Genomic DNA, 17,596 nt, shown 5'->3' on the forward strand with positions numbered 1-17,596 from the left:
TTTGTCATTCCTTATAAAGAAGAACATCGTGGGGCTTTTCTTTATGCGAATTTAATATTAGAGACTAACCGATGCAATTTCTCTATAGATGCCAGATAATTGTAAGTAATAGCTACAAATTTCATACAAATTTGTTCAATGTAATTCCTTTTCTGCATTAACTGCACAACACTGGAATGTACATAAAACGTACGACTCACGAAGCGACCCTTCTGGGCACTTCTTTAGATTTCTTCGGAAGAGACCCGAAGAAGTGCCCGGAAGGGGTAACGAAGTCGTTCATCACTTAAAACGTTATTCACATTGGTTAATTGGTTGGAGTCGTACGTTTTGCATTAAGCATACACGACCCGAAGATGTCTATTCAAAATGATGAAAAAATTTATACTGTGTTAAATATTTTAATTTTATATAACTGATTTGAAGTAAAAGTGTGTTCCTGTATATAATCTTCCAGTTGAAGTGTGTAAAAATTTCCTGTACAAAATTTTTTAAATTTTGGCATTTAAGACTGATATCAGTAGTATAGGTACACAACTGAATTTCCAGCAACTGATGGTCCAGCATCTCCTTTAATCTGGACAAAATTACAAGGGGAAACTTAAAATTCTCATAGTCACCAGACAACACTATCTGTGGCCGCCCAGTATTCTTAGATTATTTTGCTTAAATCTAACCCTAGCTTTGGCTTCTAAAAGAGATGAAAATGTCAATGGTGGCATCAAATGTAAAAACCAGTCCATACTAATCCAAGATAAAATAGAACTATTGAAAAAAGTCAGAAATGATTTGCTTAACTTTCCCGGTAACATTTAGCAGTGCCATCTGTTATCATATTTTATTAAAAAACACTTTTTATATTTTTAACTATAATATAATGGCAAAAAAATTAATTTTAATGGTAGAAATGGGTTTTATAAAACATTGTGAATGCTAATAATGAGTAAAATCATCATTAAGTTTAACCCTACAGGAATATGCAACCCCCTTTATTTCCCCACACCTCGACCTTTAATCACCAAAATTTAATAGCGTCAATCTCCCTAATAAACAAACCTGTTTTGATGCAAAAGTCGTGCAACATCTACGGTATTGGTTCGGCAACTGTTTACGATATAAAGAATGTATTTCATTTGTTTATTTAATTTACATTCAATATTTACTTAAGTTGTCAGCAGTCCAAGATATACTTCAGACACATGGAAAAGGTATAATTAGTGGGTTAGAGATGTGTTGATGAATTATTTGTATACATGACCACGTACAGTCTGGCAAAATGGTTAATCCAACAAGGCTTTGGAACCAACACTGCAAGAATTTGGTAATGTAATTTTTTTTCCTGTTTTAATTTGAAAATTTAACACTATAATGATGTAATAAAGATATAGACATAGCCATTTTGTATGATTATAAAAATATAAATAAATAAAATTAAAAGAAAGCATGCAAATTATAAATAGCACTATTTTTCATATTTCTTGAACAACAAATAGCTAATGGCAACAAGCTTTTAGTTGCAAAATTATGACATTTAACCACATAAAATAATATCCATATTTTTTACTGTTATTTATTTTTTCTCTGCTATTTGTCCTGTTGCAACTTCTTTCTGAGCTTTAATACAAAATTCACATTCTTTCATTTATTAACAACAGACTTTTTTTTGAAAAGACTCGTGTTTTTCTTATTAACTAAATTTCTTTGACAGTATTTGGCAATAAAATTTTTCTTACTATTTAAATTGGGCAAAGACTTTCATATAAATTAATATTTTCAGAAAAATCCATACTTATGCTTTTAACAGAAATTGCAATTTTAAACAAAAAACAAAAACTCCACACACAAACTGAAACTATAATTCAAAGGAATAAGACCTAAACATAATTTCCAGCAAACAAGTAAAAAATTTTACCGGTCAAATGTTTTCGGCCGCGGTTTATCGGCCCTGGTCAAAAACGAATACAAAAAACAGTTCTACCGATCGAATATTGCCACGTTCTAATTTTTTAAAACTTTCAAAAACATGTTCGAACGAGGCTGTGACGTACAGTTTACATCATACATAAAATGAGCAATTTTTACAATGTATAATGTTAAAAATGAAAATATTAATAATCAATAATTTTATTTTATTCTAATGATGAATAATTTATTCATTTAATCCCTTTGCTATATCTTAATAAATTAAGATTTAGCAAAGGAAAATGTTAATACTGCTCCGGCTCGTTATGCTGCCGAATTGAGGTTTCCCCGTCGGGACGAGGTTACCCTCGGTTCGCGGAGTCTTTGACCGACACGACATTAGATTGTCGGAAGCCTTAGAAATTTACAGAGCCGACAAGAACGGAAATTGCATCAACACAGATTGCATTCTGGTACCACAAGCCTGTAAATATTATTTAAACTGCCATAAAATTTAATTTTATTAATAATTTCATTTTTAACATTATACATTGTAAAAATTGCTCATTTTATGTACGACGTAAATGTACGTCACATCCTCGTTCAAACATGTTTTTGAATGTTTTAAAAAATTAGAACGTGGCAATATTCAATTGATAGAACTGTTTATCTTATTTGTTCCCGACGAGAACCGATAAACTGTGGCCGAAAACATTTGACCGGTAAAATTTTTTACTTGTTTGCTGGAAATTGTATTTAGGTGTTATTCCTTCGGATTGCAATGTAAATAACTCGAACATAAAAGTGTCATTGTATTTGAATAACACGAAAATGTATTCTTAGTTTCAAGCATGTCATGTATTTATGGTCAAAAGTAACCACAGAAACAGGATGAGATTATTATAAACAAAAAGCATGAAAAAATCAGTAATACAGTACAAAAGCAACAATTTATTACTAAAACAAATGTTTTCAATTGTCTTTAATGACCATCTTCAGGTTTCTAGAATTACAGATAGAACAGAACCCAAAATAGGAAATTTCAATATATTGGAACTTGTTAATTCCATGTAGCATATTTATTGCACATGCCAAAGAATGGTAAATAAAATCAAAAATTAAAATAACAACAAAAACAAGGAATGAGTAATACGATTTTTTTAATTTACATTCTTTACTTACTGTTTATTTTCACGATTTTAATTAAATAAAATTATTTTCTTTTGTGTATAATTTTTAAAAATTTTATGTTTAAAATTTGAATGTTTTAAAAAATATAATTTAAGAAAAATATAGATTGTATCTGTATCTGTCTTACCTTTATGAATTCTAAGAGTTGGGCATCTCAATAAAATTTTAATAATATGCAATAAACAACACATACACTTTCGTCCGAATTTTCTTGAGGTTCTCGTTCCTCGACGTAGTTTGCCGGAAACCAGTAATGTTTCTTTCCGCCGTAATCTCCTCTCCACCAACCCCCGTCTTGTTTTACGACATTTGTGATTATAGCGTGTTTACAAAACGATAATTCGTCTTCTCGTTGAGCTCTGTAGTCGTAGAGAGCTTTTACCGTAATCTGCATATAACATCAAAGGAAAAAAGTCACCGAAAAACATATTATTATTAATAAAAATCATAATTATTTAATTTTATAAAACAAAATATTAATATCAATACTGTAAATCTTCACTTTTACAATCTTATTGATTCCAGTAAAACCATTATTAATTAAACAAACTATTATATTTCTCAGATTTAGTATCATAAACTTGTTTTTGGAAATCCGATTTGAAATATGAAAAAAATACGACTTAAATGCGATAATTTGTATAAAATAGAAAATTTAAACACTCGTAAAAGTGGGAGACTGTAAAGTGAACCACCATAAAGAAGTCTACTACATCTTTATATTTGTTGTACTGTTAATGTTTTGAAAGCACAAACTAATTTTAGAAATTAAAACATTACTAAACTATACACAGTAACAAAAGTGCATGATAAACTTGTTCAGATTACTACTGTTTTTAACAGCATAGTGAAATGCCTTACAAAGATCCAATTATAGATTCATTTGTAAATATTACTATTTTAATGTTAAAAACACCAAACTTCACCTTAATCCAATAAAAAACAAAAATTTAATGACAATCCAATGTTTTCAACCTTTTCCAAAGATCATCATCAGGTTCTAAAGAAGGAACATAAATTTGAATAGAAAACAAAATTGAAATGTAATTGGAACATATTTGCATCCTGGTGTGTCACATGTATAAGCATTAAAAAATAAACTACTAAATACAAACAGAGTTTGATATAGGAAAGGTAAATACAAAATATGATACTTAAATAAATAAATGAACAATAATAGAAGATTACGAAAAAATACACAGAAATTGAATCACTCCATACAAGTGAATGAATAATACAATAGAAGGTGTTTATCATTTGTCAACTTCGACAAGACCTTCCGTGCATGGAAAAACTGTCAACTGGACGACGGTCGACCGAACTACTGCCAACGAGCACCGGACATCCGAGCGACAAAATAAGAGATGAATAATAGACAAAATACGAAATTTTTTGTTTTCGAAAAACTCTTTTCTTTCGTGTGCTTTTGACATACAATAATTAATGCTGCACGGTACATTATTCTAAAACGTTTCCTTTTCCTAAGTTGGAAATAACTCGTAACTTGTAGTCTTAACCATATATATATTTTACCAATATTTACAAAAAATATAAATAGATAAGCAAAAAACATCCACCAAATCGTATGTTTGCTAAGCATGCAAAAATTTTTAAGTTTCTGTAGCCCATTGTGAATTGCCCACTTGTCACGTACCCCCATGCATGTGACAAAGACACAGCATTCCTATGGTTGAATGGGTGCTTTTAAATATAGCTCTATATATTCCAGTACTTCCAAATATATTTAAGCCAAAAAGGAACCGAAGGAAGTTTGACGGAGAAGATGGGCCCCGTCAAAAAACACTCGAATGTCTCGATCCGAAACAAAGATGACCAATGCCGTACTGTTCACAAAAACTGTATTATTCATCATTTTTTTGATGGATTCATCACAAAAGAGATGAATAATACAGAACGGATTGTTTTAATTTTTGTATATTTTTTCTTAATTTTCTATTATTGTTTATTTTATTGGTATTTTATTCATTTATCATATTTTGTATTTACCTTTCCTTTAGCAAATTCAGTTTGTATTCAATAATTTAATTTTTAATGCCTGTGCATGTGACACATCAGAATGTGTATCAATCCAATTACATTTCAATTTTGTTCTCTATTCAAATTTATGTTCTAACTTTAGAACTTGATAAGGCCTTTCAAAAAGGTTGAAAATGTTAGTCTGTCATTAAATTTTTGTCTTTACTGGATTAAGGTGTAGTAGTTTGGTGTTTTTAACATTAAAAACACCCAGTATTTAAAGTTACATTACTATTTTAAAAACAGTTATGAAATATCAATTTGGATAAAATAAAACGTTTATTTGTAGTTATACATGACACGATACATTGATACTCAACCAAATGAATGCCTTATAAATTGAGCTATAAGTTTTGCTATTATTAATGATTAGATATTAAATAATTTGGCACTAGAGGTAAATGTTAGGCATCTAATAGCAAAATTTATAGCCCAATTTATTAAGGCATTCATTTGGTTGATCATAGATGACTCTTGTACAATAAGCTTATATTCCTGTACTGTAAAATCCAAACAAAAACATCTGAGATGTAAAAAAATTATACCAAGTAAAAATTTATGATAATTTAGACAACAGACAAAATTTTTATTAGCAATTTTTCTTTTGTGAAGATACGCTCGGCACTCGGAGGCAAAATGTGGAAAACAATAATACGAGCGGGGACTGCTTCCAAGAGCCAAGCTTATCTTTACCAAAGAAAAACTTTGATCGTCATCTAAATTGTCATAAAGCTTTACTTGGTGTAATTTTTTTACATCTCAGATGTTTTTGTTTAATAACTGTATTATTATGTCAAGACATAAGATGATGACATACAATTCAGTCAACACTCGGTGACCAAATGTGTCGCCAACCGACGCTTTAAATATGTCATTTAGAAAAGTTGTTATAAAAAGTTTTAATTCACATAAATTTGAGCTTTTGTAATTCTGACTAACATTTTGAATAAAATTCATTTGTTTCCATGCAATTTTATCATAATTTTATGCTTATAAAGCCGTAAAACCAAATTAGCTGTACGGAAAATCCCCATAAACTTTGACCTATCAACCCGGAAGTTTTGCAAGCAACTCACTGATAACGAGAAAGACTTAAATTTAAAACCTGAGCTTTTTAGATCCAGTAGTTTTTTCTCTACAAGCATATACAGTGCCAAAGTGAGAAAAAGAAAAATATACAGTTTTTCTGGCAATTTTTACACTTTTCAATTGCATATATTTCAAAATTAAATACCTTCTAAATTTCACGCCGGTTATTGGTTTTAGAAGGTATTTAATTTTGTTTATACAACTTGGTGTGGAAGAAGCATTAGTTGCATATATTTCAGCAACTGCATTACAGAAAATCTTGAAATTTTGCACACTACCTAAGAAAACAATTGTCTTTCAAACAAGATATTCAGAATTACTTCAGGTATTTGGGGTATCGGAATAATCGACCCACAAAAACTGGTAACTTTGATTCCCATATATATATGGGAATCAAAGTTATTTAATTCAGAAATCATATATATATATATATACGAAGGCTATTTTTTAAATAAGGTCTGTTTTTTAATAAGAAGAAAAATACTGTAAATATCATTAAAATATATTTTTTTCCATATTCTACATACTTTCATCTACTTTTCTACATAATTTCCATTTTGTTTAAACATTTTTCATGCCGCTCAACAATTTTTTGAATTCCGACTTCAAAGAAATCTGCCGCCTGTCAAGAAGCCCAATCCACGACTGCAGTTTTCGCTTCTTCTTCGTCGTTGAAATGTTGACCACCAAGGAACTCCTTTAAGTATCGAAACGAGTGAAAATCACCGGGTGCAAGGTCTGGACTGTGTGGACGATCGTATCGAGTCAAAACAATAAAGCACCGTTTAATCTTTTTGTTTTGTGATCGTCAGAAAGCAGTCTTGGAACCCACCGAGAAAACAATTTTCGATAATTCAGTTTCTCCAAAACAATGGTATACAAAACTGATCTTGAAATCTGTGGAAATTCAATTGATAACGTTGAAATCGTGAATCGTCGGTCCTCTCGAATTTTGTTATCCACATCACGAATCAAATCTTCAGAAATCAGAGAAGGTCGGCCAGGGCGTGGCTCGTTGTGCACATTAACTCGCCCATCCTTGAACATTCTTACCCATTTTCGAACTTTACTGTCACTCGTAGCATTATCACCGTAAACTTCACAAATCTGACAGTGAATTTCCGCTGCTGCCAAGTTTCTTGCATTCAAGAATCAAATAACAGGTCGTATCTCACAGTCGGCGGGAGACTCAATTTTCTTTAACATTTTAAACTTCTACAGCTCGGCATACAGACAGACAATACGGCTGCAAATGGCGTCAAAATGCGCGCCAAGCTTACTTGGAGCAGAAGCGCATGCATACCGCCGTGATTGCGCATTATTCTCACTTTCATTCACAAACAGACCTTATTTAAAAAATAGCCCTCGTATATGATTTCCGATACCCCAAATACCTGAAGTAATTCTGAATATCTTGTTTGAAAGACAATTGTTTTCTTAGGTAGTGTGCAAAATTTCAAGATTTTCTGTAATGCAGTTGCTGAAATATATGCAATTGAAAAGTGCAAAAATTGCCAGAAAAACTGTATATATATGTAGTCAGTCAGTGACTTTTTACTTGGTAGAGACTCACTGCCACGACTCCTGATAAATGCAGTTTGAATTTTAAAAGTTTGTTATAAAAAGAAAAATTTTTAAATTTTAATTTATATTCATAACTCAAATCTAAGAGAATTTCTAGTATTTATTCAGATTATGTTACTATAGAGTAGAATTGCTCAAACAGGAGGAAATGCAAGTGATCAAAATGGGAAGAAATGATCTTAATTGATGATTGGTCAAATTTCCAATATGACATTGCAATTTTTGTGTTCATCTCAAGGTGAATGACTGTGTACAAACCTAACAACAATGGTAAAAGTGTACTTGAGTATTGCTCTAGACCAGTGGTTCTTAACCTTTTTATACTCTTGGCCCATCAAATATTTCATAATTTTTTTGTGACCCCCATTTTTGTAATAATAATTTATATTTGTTAAATTATCTATAATAAATTGATTTTTTTATTATTGCTTTATTTTTTATATAATAAATGTAAATCATATCTTTGTTATTTCATTATCTATTTAAATAACATTCGAACTTCACAATTAAACACGAAAACTCCTTAATTTTTAACAAAAAATAAAATAAGAAACACGTCGATAAATCGATCCAAAGTCAATGCTAAAACTAAATTAAAACTAAAACACCCACAACTTGTGGTAAAGATTTTGCATATCTTTGGCAAAAATATTTAATTTTCAAAGCCTACTATTTTTCCTAATTATTTTTAAAATTCCAAGCATTAATAGTTTCTTAGAATTACTTTGGAATAAAAGAAGTAAATACTGCGGTGTAAGTAGCATATTTGCATTTATTTCTTCTGTACTAACAAAGTTGTATGCAGGAAGAAATAAAAAATAAAAAATAAAAATAAATAGGAAAACTTTATCTTTCTTATTTCGCTTTTCAATACGATATTCGGTTATGCGTCAATTTTCTTTTTATTATATTCCGAAGGAAATTTTGCATAATTTGGCGGCCCCCGGCAAACTTCTTACGGACCCCCGGGGGGGCCGCGGCCCCCCGTTAAGAATCGCTGCTCTAGATCATACATTTCTTAGAAATGATTGTTGATGTTAAGTAGCCAAAATTTTTTTATAATACGATTGTTGCATTCGGTATTGCCTGCGGGGTTACCAAAAGGAGGGGAATCGCATACGCGGGATTTGTCACGGACTCCGAGAAGAATGTGATTGAAGTACTAACTTATTTATTTACAATTTAGTTATTAGCTTACAAGTATTCCCAGGGTAAATTTGATAAATTTATAGAAAATATGGATTTGATTATTACCTAAAATCAAACATATTTATATTCTACATCACGGGTTCTCAACCTTGTGCCTGCAGAGCTATTTATATGCACCTGCAGCAAAGTATTGAAATAATGAAGAAAAAATTATAAAACAAAAAAATAATAAAAAGTTACTTTAATATTTAAAAATCTTGCTAGATGTAGTAAAAAATTTGCTAAATTCGCTAAATTGGCTATACTTGGGCTACAATGATCGCCGTACAATTTATCATGGTTATTATAATTACGTCTCTTACAGTCTCTATTGTATTAGTCGTACGGTATTAATCGTCACTGCGTGCCGTCGTCGTAAACTCGTATTGTTGTCATCACATACTATCATTATATTGTGTTTTTTTCCCCAAAATGAGTATTCCAAGCATTTGCTTAATATGCAAGTGTCGTGTCAGTAGCAAAAAAACACAATGTTCTTTTGAGGTTAGTTATGTGCAAAAGATAATTGAATCAACTAAAATTGGGATTATCTACCCAGCAAACATCTTTTACCAGCCATGTAATTAAAAAAAAAAAAAAAAAAATGCCACTATTGCTTCCTTTAAAATTTCTCATTTGTTGGCAAAATGAAAAATACCATTTTCAGAAAGTGAACCAATTAAGGAAGCATTTCTTGTTGGAACCGATTTGTTATTTGAAGGATTCTCTAATAAGCAAGAAATTATTTCAACAATACAAGATTTGCCATTATCAAACAATACAAGTACAAGAAGAATCCAGGTGATTTCAACAGATTTACGAAGTCAGTTGAAAAATGATTTGAAAGAGTGTATTTCTCGTTACAATTAGACGAGTCAGCAGATAGATACAGCACAATCGATAGTAATGATAAAAATGGTATTTGGTGATTTTAGTGTGAAAGAAGAACTGTTAAAGTTACTATAAATAAAAGAGCAAACAAGAGATGAAGATATTTATAATGACTTTAAAAATGACTTAACAGAAATTAATATGCCTTTACACATGTTATCAGCAATAATTACTGATGGTGCACCAGCAATGATGGGCTGCAATAATGGATTCTGTTTCCCATTGTGAGAAAGACGAATCCTTTCCAAACATTATATATTATCACTACATCATACATAAAGAGTCATTATGTGCCAAAATATTATCCTTTGAACATGTTATGAATGTTGTTGTTAAAATAATTAACACAATTTGAACAAATTCGTTATCACACAGATTGTTAAATCCCTTGTAGAAAAGGAAGAATCTTCCCAAGTCGACCTTATCTTACGTACGGACATAAAATGGTTAAGTAAAGGCCAATTTTTTGACCTTTTGGAAAAAATAAAAGAAATTCCTTATTTTAGAAGGTCAAACATTTGAACAATTAGATAACCTACAACGGCTGACGGACTTGGCTTTTTTAACCGACACATGTGAAAAATGAACAGTTTAAATCTGGATCTCCAGGGAAAAAATAAACATTTGGCTGAAATGATAAGCTCTATAAAACCATTCAAAGCCAAAACACAGTTTTGAATAAATAATTTGTTGAAAAATTCTCTTGTACACTCTCCAAGGACGTGACTGGTGAAAATAATTTTGACCTAACATTTTTTATTACTCATCTTAAAAACTTTTGGAACAGTTTGAAAGTAGATTCCAGCAATTTACCATTATTGAACCCGTGGCTACATTTCTTGTAAATCCTTTTACTACACAAGTAGACATTACCGAAACTGTTAATCTATAGCAAAACCTCTTCGAGAAGAAACGTTGATAATTGAAAAAGAGATTTTATATTTTCAAATCTCACAATACGACGAAAACTTTTGGAATTTAGTCGATCATAAAACGTATAATCTTTTGAAAAAAGGAGCCTTCAAAATCAAATTCTGTTTTGGTACCACATATTTGTGTAAATCTTTATTTTCCATCATGAATATTATAAAATCAAAAATCAGATCTCAACTTACAAATGCCAACCTTGAAGATTGTTTACAATTGAGATTATCATCTTACAACTGTGAGAAATTAGCAAATGAAAATTCGGTGTCAAAGATCGCATTAATTCTGCTTTTATAATAAATATATAATACGTTATAGTAAATATGTTACAAAATGCATCTTATAATAAAAGACGTAATATTTAATTTTTTTTAAAAAATCCAATTTGTGCCGCCACTACTTTCTGCAATCTCGATGCACCCACGCCACAAAAAGGTTGGAAATTACTGTTCTAGATATTACTTGGGCATTTTTCATTTTTATTTTTATTACTGATGGCATTCAAAACTTTTTATGTTAATTTGACATTTTCATCAGATATTTTACAATATTATTATTTGATATTTAATAACAAACTAATTTTAGTATCCTCTTCGCGTCGAAATTTATTAATTAATTTCGGTATCGTTAGCTATAAAAATCCGATACCAAAACGATTCGTAGTAGTAGTATTACCTTGGAATTTACATTATTTATATCGGTGTACACTGCAAGTTGATCGTACATGTCGAGATCTCTCGGATCCTGAAAGTTAAAAAATACGGTTTTCGATTATTTTGAACAATTTTACAAATATCATTTCTAATGAATATATTTCTTACATTTTACAGTTTAAAATTACAAAATTACTTAAAAGTTTTTAGAAAATAATTTATAATTTATTCGTTCATACAAGAATTAGACTAAAAAGAATAACTATTTAAATCAAGATTTTTAAGCATTTTTGAAAGAGTCCTCAATTATCAAATTAATACATAGGAAAATTCTTCTCTATTTAAGAGCAAATTAAAAATAGATAAAAAGTGCATTATACCAATTAATCACTAAAACATAACTTTAAATCTAAGTATTAATCAATTTATCAAATTTACTTCTCCTATTCGCCTGACGACTTCTTCGTTGACGGGATACTTTAATTTCATTTTTTTATATAAAGCGTGTTTCTCGTAGTAATTCACTAATTCTACTAAATTTTCAAACTGGGCCGAGCCTATCGTAAACAGTCTGCCTTCCTGCTTGATTCGACAGTGTTTTATTTTATTGTCGGCTCTATAAATAAGTAACGTCGGTTATTTATTCGGTTATAACAATATAATTTCGAAAATAATTTAACGTCATATATTAGAGTGAGTTAACAACATACAAAACTTATGAGTTTCCGTACAATATACAAAGACATTCTGTTCACAAAACATGTAAAGGGACATCATTTTAAGAAACATAATTTCAAATTACACACAAAATGTAATCAAATTGCTTTGTTCTAAGTAAAATACATTTTGTTTCAATTAAATATCACAGACATAATCTGAAACAACAAATTTTATTTAAAACTACATTTGTCCTATAAAACTTGTTATAAAACATTTAAATATTTATAATTAAACTTTAATTTGTAGTTGTAGTATTATTAATTAATAAAATAATTTAATAATACTATAATGGTAAAATTATTAATTAAAAGTATTAACTAATATTTGATAAAATGTTAAATATTCTACAATACTATCTATAAAATAATTTTTAAACAAAATACATTTAATCTTACCTAAAAGATATAGCAAAACAGTTCTCTTCCCTTTCGCTGGGCCTCACCAAAAACGATCCGTCGTAACTGACTCTCTTCAGCATTTTCTCTGCGTCTGCTCTGGTCATGTCGCGACAATACCATCTGAAACAATTTTTTAAAATTGGGGAGAAATCCCAAAAGAGCTGTTTGTTTCACATGTGTACATATTGTATATTTAAATTTATATTTTCCTTTATGTCTGCATTTTTTTATTTGACATTTTATAGCTATAGATGTAGTTTCATAACTTTCTAGATTAGATTATAAATTTTTAAAAATTAGACAAATAAATTAAAATAAAATAAGCAATTATTAAATATACTGGTTAACCTAAACTTACTTTTAATCATTCAGTACACACATGCAATTATTTCACAAAAATTGTAAACATATTTTACTCACTCTTTTCCTTCGTGTTTATTAGGCTGGGGAACAGGTTCGTTGAGATATAAAAATACTCTCTGACTACGAAGCGGATGAGTCTGATAGTACGTAATCAGACTGTAAAGCGTGTCGAAGGCCACCGTGTCTATAAGATAATATTTCGTCTGACCGCGTTCCTGTCTCGATCGTATCCGACAATGGTCGACTCGACCCTGGTGCCTAATAAAGAAAATAAAATCTATTGTTAAATTGCCGTCATGTGCGGTAACGACAACATTCCACAACTACCAATTTTTTCATAGGCATTTTTCACCAAACTGACTTACTTGCTATGCTTCTCATGCTACATGATGTGTAAAAATTTTGATTGAAATAAATTTTTTCTGCTTATCATATGCCATCAAAAAACTGCTGTGAAAAATTAGCAACTTATACATACAATTGTGTACAATTTTTCTTTTTTGACGTACGATTGCATGTATTATGCATCAATTTTCCACTCCTCATCTTTAGTGTCCCAACATAGTTAAAAATAATGTCACGGAGGTCTTACACGACTGCCAAAAGAGGTAGTCACGACATCGTAAATGTTCGTCAGTTATGCATGATGTAATAGCACGGTGGTGTGCAAGTTGCTACAGTCTCGAATGCTTGTATCCGTAAGATAGCCCAAAACATTAAGACCTTCAACAATATAAATGTTTTGTGACTTTACTTAGTGCCCAAAATCTACGGAAAAATCATTTTCCGATTCTTCCGAGAAACATCTCCGTCCTCTTGCCATTTATTTTCGGCCGAAGTTACTTCACATTAACCAAAGCTATTGCAAAGTTTAAAGGGCTCCCCGTGGGAATACAGTAAAGGACACTGTTCCATAAATGAAACAATAGCTCATGAACTAAACAAATGTCAATAAAATTTGGCACATGCAGTGAGAAGGCACGTCGTAAGATTTTTCAGAATCGTCAAATCTGAAGTATGGTAATTACATGCAGCATAAGTATACATGAAAAATCAGCAGAAAATTACTATGTTAAGCACGTTCACACGTTAAAAACTGCACACGATTGCAGATTAAATAAACAAATATAAATAAATTAGAAAAAATGAAAAAGTCAAATGATATTTATTAAAAATGTACTATAAATAAAAATATACATTTCATGTCAATAATTGTTCATTAAATAAATAGAACTGTCTTTCAGCATTAAAATTCTTTAACAATGTTGAAATTAGCACTTCAATGATAACAAAATAACCATCTTAACGATAGGTGTCAAATGTTATAAGTGTAAATTTAATAAAACAAACACCTTCGACATAGCGTTAATGTCTTCTTCGGGTTAAAATAGAACATTATTTAATTACAATTATGAGATTGTTTAATCAAACAAACATATTTAAAGTGGTAAATGCTAAAATTTGTATTTTATAAATGCTAAAATGTTAAATATAAATTGAAGATGTTAAATATAATGAATTTTATAGGGAATAAAAGAATGATAAAATAATAAAATAAATTATGAAAAACTAGGAGTAAGATATAAGAATGATTTTTACAAATAAAAATGAAAATAAAATATAACAAAATATACATTTAAATTTTTGGCACAAGGTATGATGCTACTCATTTAAAAGTTTAAACAGCAAGATTCATACATAAGGTAGGTTTGGTACAGAGTTCTAATGTAGGTATGTATAATGATTTCCAAATGTAGATAGATTTGCATTCAACACATTGATTAATGATATTTCAGTCCGTAAAGGAATAAGATCATGATCCAATACACTTTTGGATAATTCTGTGATACGTCTGCTGTTCCTAATATTCCTGTGATGTTCTATCAGACAACACGAAAGTTTTCTGTTTGTACCACCTATATAATATTGTCTTGTGTCTGTGCTTGTTTCTTATAAAGGGATCATATAAATGCCCGACTTCTCTAATGTTGAAAAAATATCCTTGTGATTACAAAGTGATCTATATAATGGTGGCTGAGGCTTGATTGAGAAAATAAGATTGTGCTTTTTAAACCCTTGCAATTTGTAACGTGATAGGTCCTACGTATCGATTAAATCCACGAAAAGAATCCGATCAACTACGGCAAACTATTGGGAGCATATAAGATACTTCTGACGGATGACAGGTTCCAGAAGGACTTGACCTATATAGGTTCAACCCAGAGATCTCTCAGAAAGCGCTTAACAAAACATGAAGCCAATACAGATAAAAGAAGGCAGACTACTGCCTTCTTGATATATGCAGGGGAGAAGGAAGTTAAACCTGATTTACAACATGCTACATTAATTATAATAATGGCAAACAAGAACCAACTCAAAGTACTAGAGATGCTCATGTTATTTAAAATACAGAAGCAAGGACAATGTATAAACTTTAAAGAAGAGGGGTGCAATTCACAAGTGTGGAAGGCCCTCTTTGATACAACTATATGAATAATGGTTTTAAAACTTTTACACTTGGACACATCCTATTGGTTAATTCTACAAGATTTTAGATACTGTGAAAAAAAGGGTTTAAACTAATCTAAATCTAAAATAAAAAAATGTTGTATAAATCAGTGTAATTTGACATCAATTAAAAACCCAAGTGACACATAGTGCAAGACTAGCTTATAACTGGCAATTGGTCCAAAGATTTTACACAGAAAACTTTGACTTTGAATATCTCAGCCCATAGACTGAATTTGAAAAATCCAATTTTGTGACATCAGCCTTGCCAAGTTGTACATATTTGCAAAAAAAAAATCATATTTAGCACTCACGCAGTTGCTTTAATCTTTGATCACAGACAAAATACTTACTAACTTGTGCAAAACTCAGTTTAGTGCTCTGCTCAATAATCTGTATATATAAATGAAGATGTTTGTATACACTCCTAAGCCATTCGACCAATTGCTACAAAACTTGGCAGTTACATTCACATACTTCTAACTTAGATACTGTCGTACATCCCGCCCCAAAATATTTATTGAATTTCTGTAAATCGATTCATTTCTATCTACATTCGATTTGCTGATTTACATGTAGCACCATCTACTAGCAAAAAATTTAACAAAATAATAAACTAAATATAATTTACAAAAATTTATAAATTTTAATAAATATATATTATAATCACTTAATTACTGCAACGATGATATGTTACGAAATATATGCGCCACATCATTACCGCAACGGGGTAGCTATATAGCATTTTCCTTGCATGCAATCTAAAACGTTACTCTGTAAAAGGTTTAGTATTTAATTTTCTACATCTAACAACTTGGTATTTTTATTTCTGAACAGTATTTTCTTAATTCTAATAAGTGCCAAGTAGATAAAACCACCAAACACTGGTAATCAGTTGTGGGATTGGGCATGGCCAACAAGTTGGTCGGGTGGAATTTTCCAAGTTTCCTTCACATTAGTAACATATAAGTAGGGCCCAGCTTTCCATAAAGGTCTTCCTGGGATGCATCCCCTTTGGCAGATTGCCTACATGTTGCATTGCCATAACCAAATAAACCAAACTAATTTTAATGAGAGATCATTCATTGTGACATGTTCACAATGCTTGGCTGAAAATTTTTTTCACAATGTTCTGAATTCTTTTAGTGGCATCATGCCCCTGTACATCATATTTTTCCTGTTAGCAATAGAGTTGTGCCAGTTATCTATCTAACTCTGTTCAGGGGAAAATTTGAAATTGAAGTATCGTGACTTATGGCCCAAATCGGAAATTCATATATAGTTAACCTTGGCCTTCTGCCCAAGTTTTCTGTATCTGGTCTCGACTTTCATCTATCTATCTCCTTTCTCGAGAGTAAGGAAAGTCAGACTGACAGACAACAATTGAAATTTACAGATCTACAGATCTTTCGGACATTTAAGGTTAGCAATTTCGATCACGTGTGGGTAGGGATTGCAATCTAGCAGTGTTTTGAATCCAGCTGGATTTTTGCTGGATTGAAATCATTCCAGCTGGATCCAGCGCGGATCCAGCGTGGATGTATTTTTGGTGCAATAGTATTATCTGTCTATCTATCTATCCTTATGTTTTTTAAATGAAATAAAACATTTTTAAAAAATACTTAAGAAGCTTTTATTATTTAGACTGGTCACTATAAATCAGTAAAACTTCTTACACATTTAGGTAGTAAACTTAACTTTGGTTCGGTTTAACACTTGAGATAGAGATAATTAACTTTAAATGTTTAGTTAGATTATAATTATAATGTAATCTTTAAGTTAAATAATAGCAAAGGTAATTCTACTGATTAATTTATATTAATATATTATAATAATGTAAGGACGTGGATAATCAGTGGCTAAGTGACTATCAGTCTTACCAGTTTTCTTATATAGGCTCTACATATTTAGTCTGTAGTTATTTATAAGTATATAAAACTATGTACTGGAAATAGAATAAGTTAAATAAACTACACCTTTATCCATCCAGCAAAATTTAATAAAATAATAACGTTTTCAATCATTTTTAACGATCTTCCTCGGTTACAAAAAAGTAGAACATTAAATATAGAACATAAAATGTGTTCGGAATAAATATGAAAATTAACGGAAAACGCCCAAACGGACAAAATATAGATAAATAAA

At 30.4% G+C, this 17,596-nt stretch overlaps 1 protein-coding gene across 1 annotated transcript in view; it reads right to left on the reverse strand.

Moving 5' to 3' along the window:
- sl (small wing phospholipase C gamma 1) overlaps positions 1–17,596 on the reverse strand; it is a 154,401-nt gene that overhangs the window by 23,250 nt on the left and 113,555 nt on the right. Inside the window, exons 17-21 of the mRNA XM_067289281.1 lie at positions 13,001–13,201; positions 12,578–12,700; positions 11,901–12,078; positions 11,485–11,553; positions 3,287–3,481 (exon numbers count right to left, since the gene is read on the reverse strand). Of these exons, the coding sequence (XP_067145382.1) occupies positions 3,287–3,481; positions 11,485–11,553; positions 11,901–12,078; positions 12,578–12,700; positions 13,001–13,201 (766 nt within the window). The remainder of the gene's footprint in view (positions 1–3,286; positions 3,482–11,484; positions 11,554–11,900; positions 12,079–12,577; positions 12,701–13,000; positions 13,202–17,596) is intronic.

This window comes from Centruroides vittatus, unplaced genomic scaffold (genome assembly GCF_030686945.1).
Source record: "Centruroides vittatus isolate TY-2023 unplaced genomic scaffold, ASM3068694v2 contig_1343, whole genome shotgun sequence".
NCBI classification, from domain to species: domain Eukaryota; kingdom Metazoa; phylum Arthropoda; class Arachnida; order Scorpiones; family Buthidae; genus Centruroides; species Centruroides vittatus.